Here is a 21,878-nt window from a genome sequence, read left to right on the forward strand (position 1 = left end):
AAGCTCATCTTCCAAAAGTAAGTTAAACTTAACTTTATTTATCTTTATAAAGCATATCACTTTATGAAATGTTCATTTTTTTAGTACAAAACAATACGGGTTACTTATACAAGCCATAAACATACGTATATAAACCTTAAACATACAAAATATAGCAACTTAAGCACCTTGCAAACAAAATCAACTTACAAACTGTCGTCCGGAATCTCGTTGGTAAGTAGGGCAGCATTAGGATTTAAAAATATTATATTCTATGATAACACAACTTAATGAGACCCTGGCGGCCAGCCAGATACTTAATAAAGTATGGGAAACATTGACCATGAATATCCACAAAATAGCAAAGCTGTAAAAGGTAAATTGTCATACTGTGTATCAAGAGATTACATGTTGGCCCTGTCAGTCAAATATTATGTTGCAGGGACGTGTCAAAGCTGAATGGGGAAGTCTTTCGATTGGATGCAGATGAAGGCGTGATGTCTCTCAGCACTCACTTTACTAATCTCTCCAGGCTGATGGAAAGCAGTGAAGATAGGTAGACCGTCCAGTTTCACCGTTTGTTTCACCCGTCACTCTGAAACTTTCCTTGTGTTCAATTTTCGCAGTAATCGTCTGAGAGAGTTGATCGTGGATTATCGTTCGCCTCAATTTATTGCCAACCTCAGTGAAGTTCTACCCATAGAGGCCAAAGACACTGTGGCGCACATTCTCCAAGGTTTTCTTTTCCCCTTCTCATCACTGTACTCCAGGAGTGTCCAAACCTTTAAGAAAGCGTACCAGATTTGTTAAACTAAAAATGTGTAAGAGCAGACTATTCAGCCTGGCATTTTTTAAACGGTCTTGAATAAATTCAACCGATGAAACTTTGGCAAATCAGCGTTGCATAGCTCGCCTTTGTAGCATTTTAATTTGACTTGCGAGGTTTCGTCAAAAAGTGCTGCACGTTAAAATAGCACGTTAAAACAGCTTCAGTTGCTTCACCTTTCACAGCGGCCGTTTTCAGTTAGCTTGTCATAGTCAGTATCTTTTGTTTGGCAGTGCTTCTTGATATTATATTTTTTGAAAACAGCCACAGGCTCTTGGCAAATTAGGCAGACACATTTGTTTCGGATTTCGGTGAGAAAAATACTCCAATTTCCACTTGTTCTGCAAGTGGCGGCCCGAAACAGTTTTTTTTTATATTTACAGTCGCCATGGTAAAATTGAAGAGGGGTAAAATTCTCACAGAAAGCCGAGGGCAAGACGGCTTTTTAAAAAAAAAAAATTAATACTGCGGTCAACATTACTTGCGGGCCACATATTTTTTTTTATGACAGTAAAAATTAGTTATGGCCCCTAACTGCCCCCTGGGCCGGACTATGGGCATGCATGCTGTACTCCTTTTATAGCCTTATTCGGGTAGCCCACCTGCAGTATTTTTCCTCTCGATTGAGCAAATCAGTGAAGAGAGGGGTTAGCTATCGGACATAGATGGGAGGTTAAAAGATCCTTTCGTGTTCATCTAAAATAATATTAGACATGGAATAATCTTCCGAGCACTCATTAACCCTTAGGAGAACACACGGGTTCTTGCGGCCCCCAGGATAATAGTTTGAGGCCTGCGCTGTAATACGAAAGTTAGAGGGACAGTGTGTATGATTCTCCCACTAAAAAAACAAGAAAAGACAAAAAATGAAAAAAAAAATAATAAGAGGAAAAAGTAAATCTGAAGAAAAAAGGGGGGAAATGAAAATAAAGGAGAGAGAAAAATGAAAACTGTGTTTTTAAATTATTTTCCTTTTTCTTTCTTGTTCTCCATTTTCTTTTTTGTTTGCCCCTCCTTTATATTCACGTTTTCCTTTTTTGCCTCTATTTTTTCCGCCATTTTTTATTTATTTTGAAAAAAGTATTTTTCCCTTCATTTTGCCTTTCTATAAGAAGGGCTGGGTAAAAATTGGAAGAAAAAGAGTGCTTTTTTTTCTTGTTAAAATTCCGACTTAACATAGAATTAGCGCATACCTTTACCACAGTTCTAATATTTTAGTATTTAATCTTCAGAAATTATGAACAGCTGTTGTTGAGATACAATTGCAAAGTAGGGTAGTTTATACAATAGTAGGTTAAATGCAAGAAGAAAATAACTGATAGAATACTTAATGTGCGGTCGGTGGACCAAATATGATCCCCAGAAAAAGAACTTTTAATTAAATATTTTCTTTCTATTATCCATCCATTATTTGCACTGCTTATCCTTAGTAGGTTCGCAAGGGTGCTGGAGCCCATCCCAGCCATCTCAGGGCAGTAGGCAAGGTACACCCTGAACAGGTTGCCAGGAAGTCACAGGCCACAAAGAGACATATAACTCACTCGCTCATTCACACCTAGGGCCAATTTTGGACCGGTCAATTCACCTAAAGTGCATGTTTTTGGATTTTGGGAATAAACCATAGTGCCCGGAGGTAACCCACAAAGTACGGGGAGAATTTGCAAACTCCGCACAGAGTAAGTCTGATAGCTGAATTTGATCCCATGACCTCAGAACTGCGCCACGGACGCGGTTACCACTGCTCCTTTCTAAGTACATTTAAAAGTTTAAATATTATTCCACGGACAGACTGAGGAGATCATTTCTTCCTCATGCCATGAGGCTCTTTAACTCCACCCGGGGGAGTAAAAGCCCACATTAAAGCACACCCCCTCACTGAATATTACTGTATTTTTATTACAGTGTATATTTTATGTAGCACTATCTACCGTAAATTCCGGACTATAGAGCGCACCTGAGTATAAGCCGCACCCACCACTTTTTAGGTGATTTGCCACTTTTGTACTTACACAAGCCGCACCCACGTATAAGCCGCGTGCGCCCGCATTAATACTTGTGACACAATTACAAGTTTTACCTAGACCAGGCTGTAAGTTCCACGATTGAAACTTCATAGATAGTACACATTTCTAGAACCTCAGTTGGCATCATACATGGAAAACGATACCCGTAATTAACGTATGATGCAGACTTGTAAAGTCCAGGTCCCGTTGAAAGTAATCCAAGAAAACAAAATGTGTATTTCCAAAGTTAAGGGTGGGAAAAATATATATCCACTATTGTCCGCTGCGACAACAGACAGATCTACCGGTAACTCAACTTTACCCCAATTCCCATCAGCCCGCGTTTGCTCCACCCCTTGTTTTTGATTAGTCCGTAGAACACATAACAGAAAAAAACTCTAAAATAAATACATTACAAAAATATACAGTTGCAAATACATATTATACATGGTTACACATATTTACGAAGAAAGACGGTACACATAGAGAGTTTTCAAAGCTTTAATAATAATAATATAATTTTCATCCCAAACCGTGCCTTCGAAGTACCAACACTCTAGTAGGATCACGCTCGCAATGTATCAAACGTGCCTGTTAAAAAAAAAAATCCTGTAATTGTGAAATTCACGGAAGAGCGTCCTCAACTTCCTCCTCATAACTGTAGCCATCAAGGGCGTCTTCCTCATTATTGGAACGTACCTTAACATTACAGACAACGTATGCTTAATCTTAGAAATTGCAGTCTTTCTTGGCGCACATATTCTATTGGTCTTAATCTTACCTTTTATACTCCAGCGCCGATGGTGGCCGTTAGAAAAATTCTATAAGTTGGCCGCTTCGCTGAATAATCCGCAGGGCTGAACATTTGGGAAAAAAGTAGCGGCTTATAGTCCGGAATTTACGGTAAACACTCTATATCAACACGTTACATTAGGTATTTATGTATTCTATTCCTTTTACTTTATTATTGTTTTATTTTCAACACAAGGATACTGCTGGAAGTGTGAATTTTCCTACGGGGATGAAAGAACTATCTATCTAAAATTCTTCATATCAAAACAAGTCTCAATAAACAACTATTCCAAATGACCACCATTAATCATAATTTTTGACTATTTTCCTGGTGTATAATGTCACGTGATTCAACATATGTACAGGTCTCAACAAGCCCCAGAAGCAGGCCATGAAGAAGGTGTTGTTGTCCAAAGACTACACATTGGTTGTTGGCATGCCTGGCACAGGCAAAACTACCACCATCTGCAATCTGGTACCATTTGAGGACACTTACCAACAAATGGAGAACGTTGCCAGACATGTCGGACAATCTTTCTCTGCAGGTTCGCATCCTCCGCGCGTGCGGCTTTAGCGTGTTGCTGACCAGCTACACTCACTCTGCCGTCGACAACATCTTGCTGAAGTTGAAGCGCTTCAAAGTTAGTTTCCTGCGCCTCGGCCAAGGACAGAAGGTTGGCTACAAATCGTCACATTTACTCAACAAAATATCCATCAGAAAGTTACAGTGGTACCTCTTGGAAATTTAATTGGTTTCAGCAGTGATGTTGTATAATGAAACAGGTTTTCACACTGAAATGAATGGAAACAGGATTAATTCTTTCCAAGGTCATCAAAAGCAACCAAGCCCCTATTACAAGCGTGTCCAAACCTTTCAGGAACCGGACCAGATTTGACCAGCTGAAAATGTGTGAGGACCGACCATTTAGCCTAGCATTCTTTTAACAGTCCTTAATATATTTACCCTCCTTGTAAGATTTGCAGTGCTTTATAATCGCAGTCCCCACCTTGTAGCCCGTTTTTGTAGCATTTTCATTTGCCGCGCAGGTTCTTGTGAAAAAGCGCTACTGTGCCGTTCAAAAAAGATTCCAGTTGCTTCACCTTTTCACAGTGTCTATTTCCAATTAGCTTGACTAGTCAGTCTGCTTTGTCTGGCAGTGCCTCTTGATATCTCTTGAAAACACCCACAGTCTCTTGCCAAATTAGGCAGATTTGGATTTCGGTGAAAAAATATAATCCTCACAATCAACTTTCCTTTATTTTTTATTTATTTATTTTTTTTTAACAGTTGCCATGTCTGAAATGCGGTGGGCTAAAATTCTCACAGAAAGACCAAGGCAAAGTGGCCAAAGATAAAATGTAAAACGTAAGCAAAAATGTAACCCACTTGGTACTCTTGGAACTCTGAATGTTTTTAAAATGTTTCAAACTATTTTTATAACACATTTCAATTGTCAGTCCACTTCTGGATGCTTTTTTGTTATAAAAGCTTGCAGTTTTTCCCCGCAAGCAACGGATTCTTAATTTTTGCAGTCGATAACGGCTCTTCTGGATGATGTGGCGTTCACACAAGAGATCACATACAAGTTGCAATTAGTTTTAAATGTCAAAAGCAATAAACTCTGCAGTGTGAAAAACCTAGCCATAGGCAGCTGACGCAGCACCTTTTATTTTTTATTTTATATTTTACTTAAATTGTGTAATATTTGACTTTTTATTTTTATTGTGTATTATTCAACATATATTGCAGTCTGGTCATCCGAGGAAGTGAGGTTACCTCTAGGTGTCTTCATTTTCCTACCGCTGAGGTTTTCGAGTTATTTTTTTATTTTTATTTTTTAGTTTTTTCCCCTGCGCTAATGTAGGTTTTAAATCAGGGGATGGTGTAATAATAGTTTGTAGTTTGCAATAGTCTTTGGTCTATGCGGCCCTTTGAGAACCCTTGTGATTAAGGGCTATACAAATTAACATCACTTGACTTGACATTTCCTGGCTGCAACCAATGAATTAACTGACTAAACCATTTGGCAATTTAAGGCAGGGCGGCTGCAAAGTTTTCATCTAGCTAATATTATACGCAGGATGCTTTTAGTGCGTTTCTGTGGTGGTAGTGTCACTGACTTCGGATACTGGAAAACTGATCGTTTATGGGGTTTTTACGGGTGCTTGAAATATTTGAAATTGCTTGAATGTTTAATGTTGTCCACTGCAAGTTTCCTGGCAGTCTCTCGTTAGACCACGCTTTTTAATAAAAAATCTTTTTTTTTTTTTTTAAGTGCTTAAAATTGTCACCGATTGTGGCCCAGTCCTCAATACCGAGTTGTAATGTGATGGGTTACTGCCCTCTACTGTCTCATCCTAGAGGACAGGGTTATCAGACTAGGCATGGGTATTATGGCTTTTTCTAGAAACTGCTCTTTGGTATCCGCTCACTGAGAAGCGGTTGCTCCCAAACAGCTCAGATTTTTTTCGTGTGTGATAAATTATAAATCATAATAAAACATTATGCACCAAATTGTTTAGTAATAAGTAATTGCATGTGTTTTGCAGGGAATACCTGAAAAACACTTCTAATATAAATTAATATATTCACATAATCCTCCCCCCCAAAAAAATGTAAAATACACATTGAACAGAAATAAAGTGAAACGATAACAAACACCTACAAATGCAAAACAATAAAATAAAATTTAAAAATATTAACTCTTCAAATCTCTAAATAAATGATAAAATGCAAAAAAAGAAAAAAAAATCACATTTGTATTTGAACCAATTAAACACACCCTCTAAAAAACAAAAAAAAAATCTCGATTAAAATAAGTAATTAAAAAAAAAGCAAAAGACCAGCAGTCTCTAAGATTGAATACACTGCTTCTGATCGATCAAAATCATTAAAATGTGTCCAAAGTTGCCTAATGTTTCTGTTTTTATACATATAGTACTTTCTTTTTTTGTCTTTAGTATTGAACTCAGTTATTATACACATATACACAATTTCCCGGCTTCGTAAACAAGTATGACGTAGCCATGCTGCTCGTACATTGTTGAAGCAGAATATGTAGTCAAACAGTGGAAAACAATGTTGCATCAGAATGACAGAATTCATGCCAGTTTATAGCAGCCCATTGACACAAATAGATAGTAGATCACAGATAGGAACAGCACAAAACGGCACAAAATATGCGCTAACAGCAAGATCGCAACTTCATTTTAGTCATCAAGTCAACAAAACGTTCTTTTGATCTGCTCTGGATTTCTTCCTTGAAGGTGTGGAAAAATGGGGGAAATTGGCCCTAAAAGTGCTTGAATTTGGCCATGAAATAGGTGTACAAAACCGTCGTATAACTTGGAAGATTTTAGCCGAACGTGAACTTTGGATACTGAAACATTTGCAAGATGGGTTAATCGTAAGTCGAGGTAACACGGTACAAGTGGTTTTTTTTTGGTGTGGGTTTTTTAAATTTTTTTTTGCATAGGTGCATCCAGATATCTTGCCCTACACTGAGGAACATGTCAGGAAGAAAAGAGTTCACATGCTTTCAGAACTGGAGCAGCTTTATAACAAAGAGGTATTAAACACTTTATTTATTAAACACTTAGATTATCGCTCAGCAGTACTGTTGACCTGTTTTAACTGTTGGACTTTTGATAAAACAAAGACCTGTCTGTTCTATGTCACCAGTCACTAAAATATGCCATGCCACAGATCATTGGAAAGAATAAAGTCATAGGATACAAGATATAATAGATTTCAAAATACACTCATAGAAACATCACGATCAGTCTGAAACCGTGTACTTGATAACTATAAAGCCAGCATAGCTCACAAATTACGTCCCTTGGCCGTCATCAAATTCGTTGAATGTACACAAAAATTGTTTCGTTACATCCAGGACAATTCAGAGAATCCAAGCGTGCTGTGCGATTAAAAAAATGTTTTTGCCTAAAAGAACGTCTGCTTTTTCAGACGTTCCTCCTTGTAATGAGTTCGTTTCACTCCAAAACTCCCCTTTAAAAATAAACAGACATGTAAGATTATTTCTAATATGGGAGTTAACCTTTGACTTTCAGCCAATAGCAGGCTTTTTTCCACTGCCCGGATATCTTCAGCGAGTTGTAACCGATTTGAATGATGATTGATTCGCCAATTAAATTTTCAACATGCACACAATTTTTTTATGTGTATTCAAATTACAGTCGGAATGAAACGTGTGCAAAACAATCTGTGATCTATTTCTACGCGCCATTTTTATGCACAAGTGTGCACAACCTTTGATTAGAAGGGGACTTTAAACATTTAGAACTCTTACACAATATCTAAAACAATTGGCTAAAGTAAATTACACATTTGCAAAGGTTTTAGTGTTGTAAACTAGTCGTCTCCAAATGGCCACTTTTGGCAATGCCTAAATCTACCCTTAAAAAAAAGTGTGGAATACAATGTATAGTTTTTGAGATTGTTTTCAAATTTGACAAGGTTACAGCTAAGGCTTTAAGCTATTGTCTCACCTGTTTTCCAGCTAGCCCATGCTACACTTATCTGCAAGCATTTAATTACCCCAAAAAATCAATCAAGAATAAAAACCTATTTCTGTGTGTTATAACTCAGATTACTCAATTTTAATCGCACTTACAGTGATTATTTCAAATTGGAACAAAACTTATGAGTGTTACCTTTCAAAGAGACCAAAACCGTCCATATTCTCCAAATGGTTCAAGAACCGCATTCAATTTACTCTGGGTACGTCTTGGATACGGATTTTAGATAGATATATATATAGATACTTTATTCATCCCGTAGGGAAATTCAAACTTCCAGCAGTATCCTTTTGTTGTTTGTTAACAGAATAACAGGAGGGCCTTGGGTGCTGTGTGTAGTTTAGCAACAGCGGAGTCGATGACGTCACACGCTAGGCCAAAAGTTCGACATCCCCTGCAGCAGATGGAAATCTTTGTGCCCAGGGTTACACCACCTCGTGTTCATGTAGATAGCGAGTCCACCTCCTCTCCGCTTCCTGCCCTAACAGCGCTGAACCTGTTAGGGCAACGTCCAGGATGCTAGGCGTGAGCCACGTTTCCGTAAAACACAGCAAACTGCACTCCCTGTATGATTTGATGTTTTTCACCAGCACAGCCAGTTCGTTGGTCTTATTTGGTAGAGAGTTCACATACCATGATTACGGACGGTACCGAAGGCTTATAATGCCGCTAGCCGCTTAGCCTTCACCTTAGCTCCTGCTCTGCATCCACGATAGGTCCCCCTCATAACACCGGCATGAGAATTCTTCAGGGCAAGGAGTTGATTCCTCGAATAAGCACATTTTTATCCGTTAAAACCCATAACGATGGGATAGAAAGTAATCCAAAGTGTAGTTGTCAAACGGGACGAAAAACACCAAAGATTGAGGACACTTAAAAACAATAAATCACCAAAAGATTGAAATAACACTGAGGTGCTGGAAAGACTGCCGCTCGCGGCGGCGCCTATGACGTCACATTTTAGAGGGTTTTTACAGGAACGTTGAGGGGTTAATCTGTTCTACTGTTAACTTATTGTTTTTAGTTGGTTGTGGCAACTACTTGCATGGGCATCAAGCATCCAATTTTCACAAGACGGCGCTTTGACTTCTGCATCGTGGACGAAGCGTCGCAAATCAGCCAGCCTATCTGCCTGGGGCCACTTTTCTACGCCAACAGATTTGTTCTGGTTGGAGACCACCAACAACTGCCCCCAATAGTGCATCATCAGGAAGCAAGGTACCTTCTTTTGAGAAACCAACACTTTTTACACTTTTCCAGAAAATCTGATTTCTTCCTTTTACAAACTGCAACAGAGAAAGGCAAAAAAAGCTGTTAAACATTGTTTGTTTTCCAGTCGGGTTGCAACAACTAATCATTAAAATTGATTAATATTAGCGTTGGTACCTAAATACATAATCAATTTGTTGTTGCCACTAAGTATATTAAATCAGAATGGAATAGAATATACCTTTATTGAAATTGTTACAAAATGGGTTGAGCATATTGTGACAACGAGATTGGACGTGGCACTCCAGGTTCACCTTTTACAGTGAGGATAGGATGTTACATACAGTTTGGGGATCGTATTAGTGCAATATGCGGTAGTGCAAAATAGGCAACATTGTGCAAAGTGAGCATAGGCATGAATACAATTTTATATCTGTATGAGGTAGTGTGTTTGCAAGAGTTTCAGTTTTTTGTGCGGTGTGTTAAGGGTGATGAATGCTCTGGGAAAGAAACTATCTCTGAGTCTGTTTGTCTTTGTTTTGTGTGACCTGTAGCATCTGCCAGAAGGCAGCAGGTCAAAGAGGTGGTGGCCAGTGTGAGAAAAGTCTTTGATGTTTTCTGCTCTGCTGAGGTGGTGAGAGCAGGCAATGTCCTCCAGACTGGGTAGAGAGAGACCAACGATTCTCTGGGCTGTGTTGATGGCCCACTGTGAAGTGTTTTCCTGTCTGCTGCCGTGCACCCAGCATGCCACACAGTAATGCAGTATGTCAAAATGCTCTCCACTGTGGCTTGTAAAAGGACACCAGCAGCTGCTGTTTCAGATGATTTTTTTTCCTGAGCACTCTCGGGAAATGGAGTCGCTGCTAGGCCTTCCCTACCACCAGTCTGGTGTTTGCAGACCAGGAAAAGTCATCGGAGATGTGCACACCCTGGAATTTGAAAGAGTGGACTCTCTCCACACAGTCTCCTTTTATAATGAGTGGTGCTGGGTTCCTGCCTCTCCTCCTGAAGTCCAGTATGAGTTATTTTGTTTTTGTGGTGTTCAGTATGAGGTCGTTTTTCGAACACCACGTTGTCAGTGACTCCACCTCATCCCTGTACGCCGCCTCGTCCCCTTCAGAGATGAGGCCGACCATGATAGTATCGTCGGCGTACTTAACAATTGTGTTTGTGAGGTGGGTCGGTGAGCAGTCGGAGGTGTAGAGGGTGAAAAGCAGGGGGCTTGGTACACATCCTTGCTCAGTGTTGGGGTGGGAGAGACGTGGTTGCAGAGTTTCACGGATTGTGGGCGTTTTGAAAGGAAGTCCATTATCCAGTGGCATATGGAGGAAGAGAGTCCTAGGTGAGAGTTTCTCTACCAGGATCTCCGGGATAATGGAATTGAAGGCTGAGCTGAAGACCAGAAAGAGCATTCTGACGTAGCTCCCCCGGTGGTCTAGGTGTCTCAGCGCGGTGTGTAGTGTTGTGTTTATGGTGTTGTCAGTGGAGCGGTTTGTCCTGTAGGTAAACTGGTGGGGGTACAGTGTGGGTGGCAGGGAGTCCTTGGTGTGCTGGGACACCAACCTCTCAAAGCACTTGATGACCACAGGTGTAAGTGCGACAGGCCTATAGTCGTTGAGGCTTTCCACTGCTGACTTCTTGGGGATGGAATGATGGAGGTTTCTTCGCAGTATGGTGGCACGGTAGCCTGTGACAGGGACTGTTTGAGAATGATGGTGAAGACCCCAGCCAGCTGATAGGCACAGTCCCTGAGTACCCTGCCTGGTACTCCATCCGGGCCAGCTGCCTTCCTGGGGTTGACAGTTTTCAGCACACGCCTTACTTCATGCTCCTGAAGTGTCAGTTTGTTGTTGCTGGTTGTTGGGTGGTCAATTCAAATAAGAGTGCACTCAATTCTGTTGTGACGCTGAGAGTTGTAGTACCACTTTGGTCTTGCAGAGGGCGTCAAGACCGTTTTTCAAGACACTTATCTTACACTTTTATTTTTAATCTTTTTTACATACTGCATCATTACAAGCGAAATTGGCTTGAAAGTTTTAACTTTGTTTAACTGTTTCATCATGAAAAAAAAACAACTTATTTTAAGGGTACAGAAAGTGTTGCAGATGTACAAAGAATAAAAATCTGAAAATAAGAAAATCTAATAAATAAAGCGGAAAATAAAATAATACTTATGACATGTTTAACTCTTCACAAGGGCATATACGTAAGCATAGTATGTATCATTTTATTATTGGGACACAAAACACAACACAAAAATTTGTTGACATTTTAAATAGTGGGTTAACCTTTCTTTTTTTGTGGATAAAAAAAATTGCTGTGTCAAATGAAATGTATTGCTCCATCTTTTTTTTTTTTTTTTTCCGGTGCGTCCAAATGTAATATGATCTTTGAATAAGGTGGTAGGAAAGGGGTATCTTACATATTTGAGGATGCATGGCATAAATTTGTATGGATTTTTTTTGTTTTATATTACAGAATATTCGGTTGTCTTGTGCACTATTTTTATATCTTACATTTTTGATTAAAAAGGTGGAAATTAAAAACGTCTTAAAAATAATATGATTCATCAATTTATCAAAAATTCTTTGTAAATAATCATTTGTTGCAGCCCTGTTTTTCCAGTATACAAATTGGCTGAGGAATATCTGTATAAAAAATGCAAACCCCGGCATAAAAACATAGTTTTCAAAAAGTGGAACCTCTGTAGTTTGGAATAAGTCAACCAAAGGATTGCTAAACAGTATCATGTTGTATAGGCCCCTTCTAGTTTAAACACACACATTTCATGTTTGTAGAATATGAGTTAAGAAGCAATAACCACCTTATTTTGATCCATCTCCTGGGGCGGCCATTTGGAGACTTGCTGTCAAATGTCTATCACAAAGTTTTTCCGCACTTCTGCTAATGACCTAATCATCTTGACTGTTTCATAAAGGTAACCCGTGATTCTTTTATCATCTTCATAACATTTTTAGAAAGTTGAGAATAAACTGTTGTATTATCATTGAGCAGAAACAAAACACAATCTGTATTTTCCCGACTATTAGACGCTACTTTTTTCCTAGGTTTTGAACGTTGCGGCCTATACAATGACGCTGCCAAATATTTGGCTAACTGCAATAGCCCTGCTTCGTATGAAGTTAGAATAGCTCCAGCAATACTAACTATTGTAAATTCCGGAATACAAGCCACTGCTTTCCCGCTACATTTTAAACAATGTGGCTTTAAATCCAGTGTGGTTTGTTCATTTTTTGTTTTTGTGTTTTTTTTTTACTCCCCATCCTGTCGAGCACTATGTCCCCAGCAGGTCACCTTGACTGGCACCTAGCAGATGGCTTAGAATTGGTGCGGACCGGAAAAAAAAATCCTTACCTGTAATGATATATTATGTTGTAAATATTGAGAAGACTTTGAGCATACTCATGCACAAACGAAACACAACATCTGTAAAAAAAAAAATTCGAGAAAAATTAGTCAATGTTTTGCCAACATTATTTAGTTTTAATACGTAATAGGAGCAAAATGGAATTTTTCACAGTAGGTACTTCATTCAATATTTTCAACGTGTTCAAAATCATTGTTCCTAGTAAGCTTTCACGGGTCAGAGCATTCACAAAAAGTCGCTTGGAATAACTAATGGTTAGCAACATCAATCCCGAGTGTGGCAACCAAATCATTATTAAATGTCCTTGTGAATTTCCCTACGGGGATGAATAAAGTATCTACAGTAATCCCTCGGTTATCGCGGTTAATGGGGACCAAAACCACCCGCGAAAAGTGAAAATCCGCGAAAAGTGAAAATCCGCGAAGTAGCGACGCCCCTTCCAAAATGCTTTAAAAAAGTGTTTTTTTATTTTTTTTATTCAATTTTTTTAAAAATTATTTTATTTTATTATTATTATTATTTAGACCTGCGAAGCTCTGAACCCGCGAACGTGGAACCACGAAGTAGCGACGCCCCTTCAAAAATGCTTTTTAAATAAAAATAAAAATATATATACTTCATTTTATTATTATTTTTTTTTAGACCCGCGAAGCTCTGAACCGCAAAGTAACGAGGTCCCACTGTATCTCTCTATCTAAACCTGACATCAAATCGGTGTTCATTTTGCTGAGTTAATTCTGGTAAGAATTTCACATATAAATGAATTGACTAATGCAATATTGGGAAGGTTGCACAGCCTACACGCGTCAGTTGTTTTTAAAACAACTATTACATGAGATTTCCTAAAAAAGGATCTTTTGTGACATAATACAAACATTTTGTGGATTTATTGGGTTGGTGGCACAATACATACCTGTATTAAATCATGCTTTTTTAGTGGAAGACTGTGTTGTAACATTTGTTGGCCGAGAGAGTGATGGGCGCCACCGGGCTGTACTCACCCAAGACACACCACAGGAAATTTTGTGCGTATTGTGACATAATAACTGTTAATATATGGATAAAAGCAACAAATAAAATCTTCTGTTTGGGTGCTGAAAGAGCCAGCTTTTTTTATTTACCCGTGCTGAAAGAGTCGCTTCTCTAAAAAAGACGCAAACTTGCACAGCAACATTGATGTAGTCAAGTAGGTAAGAAATGTCTCCTAGCTACGTTGCAGGCGATAATTAAAGAAAACCACGCCTGTCTCTCTAGATTTTAATGTCTTAGAGCTAAGAAAAATAAAATACAATGTTATTTTTTTCTTTTAACCTAATTTTTAAATTAAAGTCCTTTTTATTTTATAAACATTTAGGTTAAAGTTCACATTCATACTGTATGTTGCAACGGATGAAATGAAGCCACACAAACAGGCAATTGTGTGGCAAATGTAAGGCATCAATTTCAATAAATGACCCTAAAAAATGAAAACTGATTATAAATATTTACAACAACAGCTCCAGAAAACAATAGAGCTATTATTAGCCGTTATCTTAAATTACGGACGCCTGTTATGTCATTTTCTCTTGACAACAGGAATCATGTTTTGCTGAAAAAAATTGTATGATTTCCCCATAAAACAAATATGTTTCACTATTTTCAACAGATCCCTAGGGATGGATGAGAGTCTGTTTAAGCGCCTTGAGTGCCATAATGAAGCTGTGGTCCAACTCAACGTCCAGTACCGCATGAATAGGTATGCATTTCTTGCTTGCTTGACTCCTTGAAGGTATTCCCAAATTATCAAACATGCATAATGTGAGAAAATAGTATGCGGTTTTCGCATAACATCTATACTGTGAATGTCATTGGCATATTCCAATTCAATAATATTTTCCGAAACAATGCATTTTGAAGACGGCATGTCAATCTAAGCTGTGATGTCATGTGAAGAAAACTAGGACCTTACCATACCAATCCCGTACTGTTTTATGTGCTAGTCAACGAGGTTACGAGTGTTTTAAGTTTTAGTAGTTATTGTGGAGAAGGCCTAGGCGATTTGGATATAGTAATAATCCAAAAAACGGCCAGCAGCCAAAAACGGGCTAACTGGTAACAATGGAGAGCCACCAACAGTTAACAGAAACCGGAAACATGCAAGGTTGGCCGACCAAAAAACATGGGTAAGAACCCAGGCTAACCATAAACCAACTTAAAATGCATTTACGGCAACAGACACAAAGCCGGCCGAAAATAAACAAACCAAGGAATGCGGCAAAACCGGTGGTAACGCCAGGCTAGCCGATCAAAAAACCCGCAGTGATTAGCAGGGCTAATTGGGAAAAAACAACATCCCAACTCTACGGGGAGCTAGCTGGAAAAGGAGGGGAAGCCAAGCAAGGAGCACATGCTGTAATGACGGCAGGTAAACTTATCCCATGCAGGTTTTTCAAGTCAAACTATGCAACACTAACAAAACAGTTACAAGGCTACCAGCAACTGTAAAAGCAAAGTTCCAATACTTCCATGCAGAGATGAATGGTATGCAATCGCTGTTCACCACTTGCTGTCTGTTTCGAAGCTGCCTCACATGTTGTGTCGCTTTACTTCCGTGTTATCGAGTGGCGGGAGTTTTTATCTCGAACAGTAGAAAAGTTTCAGGTAAGTATCTCGGACGATTTGCGTAAGGTAAGTGCCGCGCACAATTGTTTTACAGTCACCCTGCTGCCGATCGCTAGTGAAGGGCAACCCCCTCCCACGGCTGCTAAGACGCTGTTCAGCTTCCGACTGCTCACAAGAGAGTTTGGGTTGTTGTAAAGGTTGCTCCCGCTTCTGTAGTCAAGTAGCCCTCCTAGAGGGGCGTGTCCGTGAGCTAGAGCAGTTTAAAAGGAAAATGTTAGGTGCCATGTGTTGTGTATGTAGTAGGGTTGTAGTGGGATTCAGAGACAGGCACGGACGGTATATTCATAGAGTGTTTACTTAACTTCGGTAGTTCTCAAGCACAAGTACAAGGCTGCACATTAGTATACAGCGACACCGCAGGAAAGGGAGTGTATTACACGACACCACATATTCTCTTTTTGTTAGAATAGGACACAAACCGTAGCATTAATCTGAAATACGCAATAACTCTTCGGTAAGTATGAGTTTATAGAAAACATACATTTCAATATTCATTACCAGATAAGAGGTAAATTTTTATCAAAGGTAGACAATAATGTAAGGAACTATACTGTCAATATCGGTAAGCAAAAAGTGTGTAAACCTTGTAAATGTAAGCAGACTGTATGAGGATCACATCTAAACAAACATGACAAATTTTTAAACAATGAACATTCATCATGTCTTTTTTTTTTTTTTTTGAACATCACCACATCTTTTCTGTATCTTCTTTTTTGTTTTAAGTCACGTAATCTTGAAGCCATGCAGGAGCATGTCGTATTCTCTGTGCACTCGGGGAGGGATGTGGTGAGGGCACAGTTTCAGGTTCAGGTGGCTCAGCACCTTGGTTGCTTGGCAGGAGGCAAGCATCAGCATCAGCAGGCTGTGACGCTGAAGCAGCAGCACAGGTGGAAGAATGGGCAAGGTGGAAAGCATTCCACACCTTTCCATCAGACAGCAGATAAGTGGCTGGACCCTTTTGGGCTACCACTGTTAGTGGCTTGGTGAACTTTGAGTGTCCTTTGGCAATGATTCCAGGTTTGCGGATGCGAACCGCAGAGCCAATCTGGAAGCTGGGTGATTTTGCACCCCGACGTTTGTCGGTGTATCGTTTTGACTTCCGTTGTTTGTTTTGTATGTTTTGTAGCATGTTGCCTTTGTCAGCAGTGGGGTTCATGGAGTGAAGACCTGTGATGTGAAGCTTTGTATTCAGTGGTCTACCATGCAAAAGTTCAGCCGGGGATACCGAAGTCACGGCATGTGGTGTGACTCTGTAAGTCTGTAAAAACTCAGTGAAGAAGGCTTTCAGTGGTTTACCTTCGATGTGGGCTGTTTGTAGACAGTCCTTGAAGACTCTGTTGAAACGCTCAATTTCACCGTTGGCCCTTGGGTAGTACACAGAGCTGCGACGGTGTGTGATGTTCCTGTCACTAAGGAATGCTTCAAACTCGGTCGACACGATCTGAGGGCCATTGTCAGTAACAATTTCCTGTGGATTACCTTCTCTGCTAAACACAATGGAAAGAAAAGTCATAACTGAGGCAGAAGTAACATTTGAGCAGAAGGCAATCTCAGGCCATTGGCTGTAATAGTCAATGAGGGCGATGGCGAAGCAGCAATCAGCAGGCGCAGAGTGAATAGGACCAACAATGTCCACAGCAACTTTTTCCCAGGCAGCAGTTGGGGTAGGCACAGGCTGTAATGGGGCAGTACGTGTGGTTGCGGTTTTGTCATGCTGCAAGCAGGTGGTGCATGATTTGATGGCGAGCTCAACGTGAGAATCCATTCCAGGCCACTAGTACAAGTCTCTCAGTCTTTGTTTTGTGCGGACGATCCCTTGGTGTGTAGCATGAGCAAGTTGGATCATTTTTTTCCTGTAGCTGTTGTGGTATCACAACACGATGAGTGCCACGCACAATGACACTGTTCTGCACGGCAAGCTCATTTTGCACACGGAAGTATGGCACGATGAGGGGGTCAAGGCCTTTTGCAGTACGAGGCCATCCCTTCTGCATGTAGTGTCGCACCTTCTGTAGCACTGGACATTCCTCACACGCACTGGAGAGCTCATCGGCAGTGACTGCAGCAAAATCAGGAGACACAGCAGCCACCATCTCCAACTCCATCTCCTCGTGGTCGTCTGTGATGGGGAGAGGCAAACGTGACTGGCAATCTGCAGTAACATTCTCATGTCCCGGTTTGTATTCGATTGTGTAGTTAAAACACAGCAGTCGAGCAGACCAGCGAGCTATTCTCATGCCTGCACGTCCAAGGCCTTTGGTTGTGAGTAGAGTGGTCAAAGGGCTATGATCAGTCCGTAAAGTGAAGTGACGGCCCCAGAGATAAGTACGCCACTTTTCAGTCGCCCAGACGCATGCCAAAGCCTCTTTTTCGACTGTTGAGTAATTTCGCTCGCATGCAGTCAGCGTCCTGGAAGCAAATGCAATGGTCTGTTCTATGTCACCTTTCATTTGTGTCAACGCAGCACCGATGCCATAGTCTGACACATCTGTTCTCACGACAGTTGGCAGGGAAGGGTCAAACAAGGCGAGTGCAGAGCTAGTAGTGATGATCTCCTTCACTTTAGAAAAGTTGGCTTGCGTCTCTTCAGACCAGTAAAATGTAGCAGACTGTCTGAGTAGAGCACGGAGAGGTTCCACAAGCATGGCGTAGTTGGGGATAAACTTTGAGTACCACGCAGTCAGGCCTAGGAAAGATCGCAGAGATTGAGCGTCGTGTGGAGGGGGAGCTTCAACCACAGCACGTACATGACCAGGATCTGGATGTAGACCAGAGGCAGAGATGAGATGCCCAAGGAAGGACAACTCTGTTTTTCTGAAGTGGCATTTTGCAGCATTGAGCTTCAGCCCACTCTCCTGTAAACGTTTGAGGACTGGCGTCATGTATTTCAGGCGTCTCCCCACTGACAATGATGTCGTCCAAATAGCACTGTACACCCTTTTGACCAGCCAGGATCCGAGACATCATGCGTTGAAAGGCACTGGGTGCTGATGCCAGGCCGAAAGGCACTCGTGTGAAACAAAACAGTCCATCTTGTGTTATAAACGCTGTGAGATCTCTGCTGCTTGGATGTAGCTGCACTTGGTGGACTCTCTCGATGATGCCATCAGTTTCCAGTTTCGTCAGCTCCTCCGACACCTTGTCACGCACGGCATATGGGAGTCTGCGTAGCTTTTGCTGGACTGGAGGCACATCAGCACGCACTTAAACTTTGTGTATAAAACCTGTAGCAACGCCTAAAGCATTTGTAGTGTTGACAGAGTGACTCATCTCTGATGCAGCAGGTGTTGTAATCTGCCCATCTTGTATGTAGAGGCGAAGTGCAGTGAACAGGTCCATTCCCAGTAGTGGAGTACCGTCGGGAACTATGTAGAAGTCAGTATGTGCACTCTGGTAGCAGTATGTAGCAGTAAGTTCAAGACAGCCCAACACTGGAATTGGCTTCTTCATGTAGGTCGCCAGACGTACAGTAGGCTTTGAGAGAGGCACGTGCATGAATGATTGTCTGTAAATTCTCTCTGGCAGAATTGAGACTGCTGAACCAGTGTCCACAAGCAGGTCGGTAGTAATTGACTGTTCATCATTCGCATGGAGAGCAACTGTACACGTAAGGCGCTTTGGGACTGCAGCTGTAGGGGCTACATGACATACAGTAAGGTCTGGGACAGTAACTTCTCTCACTGATCGAGTAGGAATTGCGCTGCGGCACACTTTACTAAAATGTCAAATTTTTTCACATTGGTTGCATTTTGCATTTTTAGCAGGGCATTTGGGGTCATTTGCTATGTGAGAGTTGGAGCCACAACGGTAGCAGGTTTTGTGTTGATTCCTTTTATCTCTCGAGCGCTGTGTATGCGTGCTGCTCCGATTCCTTTTATCTCTTTGTTGCACGAGCTTCACAGGAACGTCGGGCACGTGCACAGGAGCAATAGCTTTAGCTTCTGACATACCGGATTCGATTTGCGTAGCAATAGCGATCGCTTTGTCAAGTTTTAAGTCCGTTTCCAACAGCAAGCGTTCTCTGATCCTCGAAGGGGACATCTTCTCAATGAATTGATCCCTAATCATATCATCGGCAAACGTGCCAAAGTCACAGTTGGTAATTAATTCCTTCAATGCGGCAATGAACTGAGCAGTGGTCTCGCCCGGTCTCTGAGCACGCTGACGGAACTTGCTACGCTCAGCCACGATATTCATCTTCGGTACAAAGAAAGTTTTTAGCGCATCACAGGCGGATTTGTAAGAAGTGCCAGTGTCGGGAAGGGAAAGAAAAATTCTCTGCCCTTCTGTGCCTAAACAGTGCAGCAGTAGTGCACGTTTTCGTTTGTCCGGTATGTCGTTAGCAGTCAATGCTAGCAGGTAATTTTCGAACATCTGAATCCACGTGATGTACAACATCGTAGGCTCACCCGGGGTTTCAAGCAAAGCAGGGGGTTGTGAGATTCCGATCCAAGTCATCCTCGTCGCCAATATGTTGTGTATGTAGTAGGGTTGTAGTAGGATTCAGAGACAGGCACGGACGGTATATTCATAGAGTGTTTACTTAACTTCTTCCTCGGTAGTCCTCAAGCACAAGTACAAGGCTGCACATTAGTATACACTGACACCGCAGGAAAGGGAGTGTATTACACGACACCTCACCACGGACACCACTGCTAGTGTGGGTTGTAGCGAACCTGCTAGTCCGGTTAGCATTAGCCCTAAACGGCATGCTAATCGCGGTGAGCCAATTCAGACACATAATAAGTTCAGCCCCCTAGCTAGTCCCGCTCCACCCCGGTCTACTGGCTCCCGCACCCTAGTTATAGGTGACTCCATCACCCGTAACATAAAGCTTAGCACCCCAGCCACGGTTATGTGTGTTTCTGGGGCCAGAGCACCCAACATTGAGGCTAATTTGAGGGAGCTGACATGCAAATCTAGACACCAGGACAGGGCTAGCTATACTGATATACAGTAAGACCTCGGTTATCGCGGTTAATGGGGACCAAAACCACCCGCGATAAGTGAAAATCCGCGAAGTAGCGGCGCACCAAAAAAAATAAAAAATTTTTTTTAATATATATATATATATATATATTTTTTTTTTTAACCCGGTTAATGGGGACCAAAACCACCCACAAAAAGTGAAAACCTTTGCAGTACACCCCCCCTGTATACAGTACAATACAGTACACCATATGGAATACGGTTAGAGAGAGAGATTCTTGTTATACAATCAAACATTAAAAACAAAATTTAACTTACCTCTTACAATAAGTTCTTTTAAGCGTCCATTAGTTGATAAAAAGACCTGTGCAGTACAATGAGGTAACAACGATGAATGACTGCACAGGGACAGGAAGAGTTTTACTGCTCCTCGGATGACTGCGACGACGATGCAGGAGAAACTGCAGGAGGCGGCGTAATAGATGCAGGAGGTGGCGTAGTACCCTCAGGCGCCATTGCATCATACAAAGACTTAGCCTTATCTCAGATTAGGTTAGCATCCAGGCTAATTTTCTTCGCCCGACAATCGTGGATCCAAATGACCAGTGCCTTTTCCATTCGCACCATGGTCTTATTTGTGGTGTTAACAACCCTTTTGGTATCTTTTGTGAACGATATTGCAGCCATTTTGCGGCTGTTCTGCTCTTCCTTCTTTATGTAGCGTACCGTGGATTCGTTAAGGCCATATTGTCGGGCTACATTAGCATAGCTATTTCCCGCTTTCATTTTGTCCAGCAAACTCACTTTTTCGGTAATTGATAGCATCTTTCGCTTCATCTTAGGTTCACAAGCGTCACCAAGGGATGATGGGCGTTTAGGAGCCATCGCGAGGACTTAACAAAACTTTAAAAATCACCTCGAGACAAAGGCTAACTACAGTAATGGCGAAAAGCGTACTGTATTGTGCTGTACGTATAGTAAACGAACGAGATATGCGTGGCATACCGTTTTGAATGGGCCAATGGGGAGTCGAGTATTCAGCGAGTGCTGGCCAATGAGCTTGCGTTTATGGCCGTGACGCTTGCGTATACGTGCATTCTTCGTGTTTTAAAATTTTGTAAAAAAATGTAATTTCTAATTTTAATGTAATATTTTTCATTATTAATTAAAAAAAAAATATATAGATTTTTAAATTTTTATCTTTTTATTTTTTTACCATTACAGACCGCGAAGCTCTGAAGCCGCGAACGTCGAACCGCGAAGTAGCGAGGTCTCACTGTAGTCATTCACGTCGGCTCTACAGCGCTACAGGTCACACAAAGCAAAAACGAACAGACTCAGAGACAGTTTCTTCCCCACAGCCATTACCACCCTAAACAGACACCGCACAAAAAACTGAAAACTGTTGCAAAAAAACTACCTCACACGTATGTAAAATGGTACTCACGTACATGCTGTCTGCACTATGTTTGTTCACTGCTCAAACAGACACCGCACAAAAAAAAACTTAAAACTCGTGCCAACACTACCTCATACGAATATAATGTTACTC

General features: G+C 41.1%; 1 protein-coding gene across 2 annotated transcripts in view; it reads left to right on the forward strand.

Moving 5' to 3' along the window:
* Positions 1-21,878, forward strand: part of dna2 (DNA replication helicase/nuclease 2) — a 117,993-nt gene that overhangs the window by 53,023 nt on the left and 43,092 nt on the right. For both annotated transcript variants that reach the window (XM_088334853.1, XM_088334854.1), the window contains 7 exons: positions 422-535; positions 606-715; positions 3,966-4,075; positions 4,146-4,274; positions 7,077-7,169; positions 9,164-9,357; positions 14,382-14,471. In XM_088334853.1, the coding sequence (XP_088190979.1) occupies positions 422-535; positions 606-715; positions 3,966-4,075; positions 4,146-4,274; positions 7,077-7,169; positions 9,164-9,357; positions 14,382-14,471 (840 nt within the window). The remainder of the gene's footprint in view (positions 1-421; positions 536-605; positions 716-3,965; positions 4,076-4,145; positions 4,275-7,076; positions 7,170-9,163; positions 9,358-14,381; positions 14,472-21,878) is intronic.

This window comes from Urocampus carinirostris, chromosome 4 (assembly GCF_059441175.1).
Source record: "Urocampus carinirostris isolate Australia breed hairy pipefish chromosome 4, RoL_Ucar_1.0, whole genome shotgun sequence".
NCBI classification, from domain to species: domain Eukaryota; kingdom Metazoa; phylum Chordata; class Actinopteri; order Syngnathiformes; family Syngnathidae; genus Urocampus; species Urocampus carinirostris.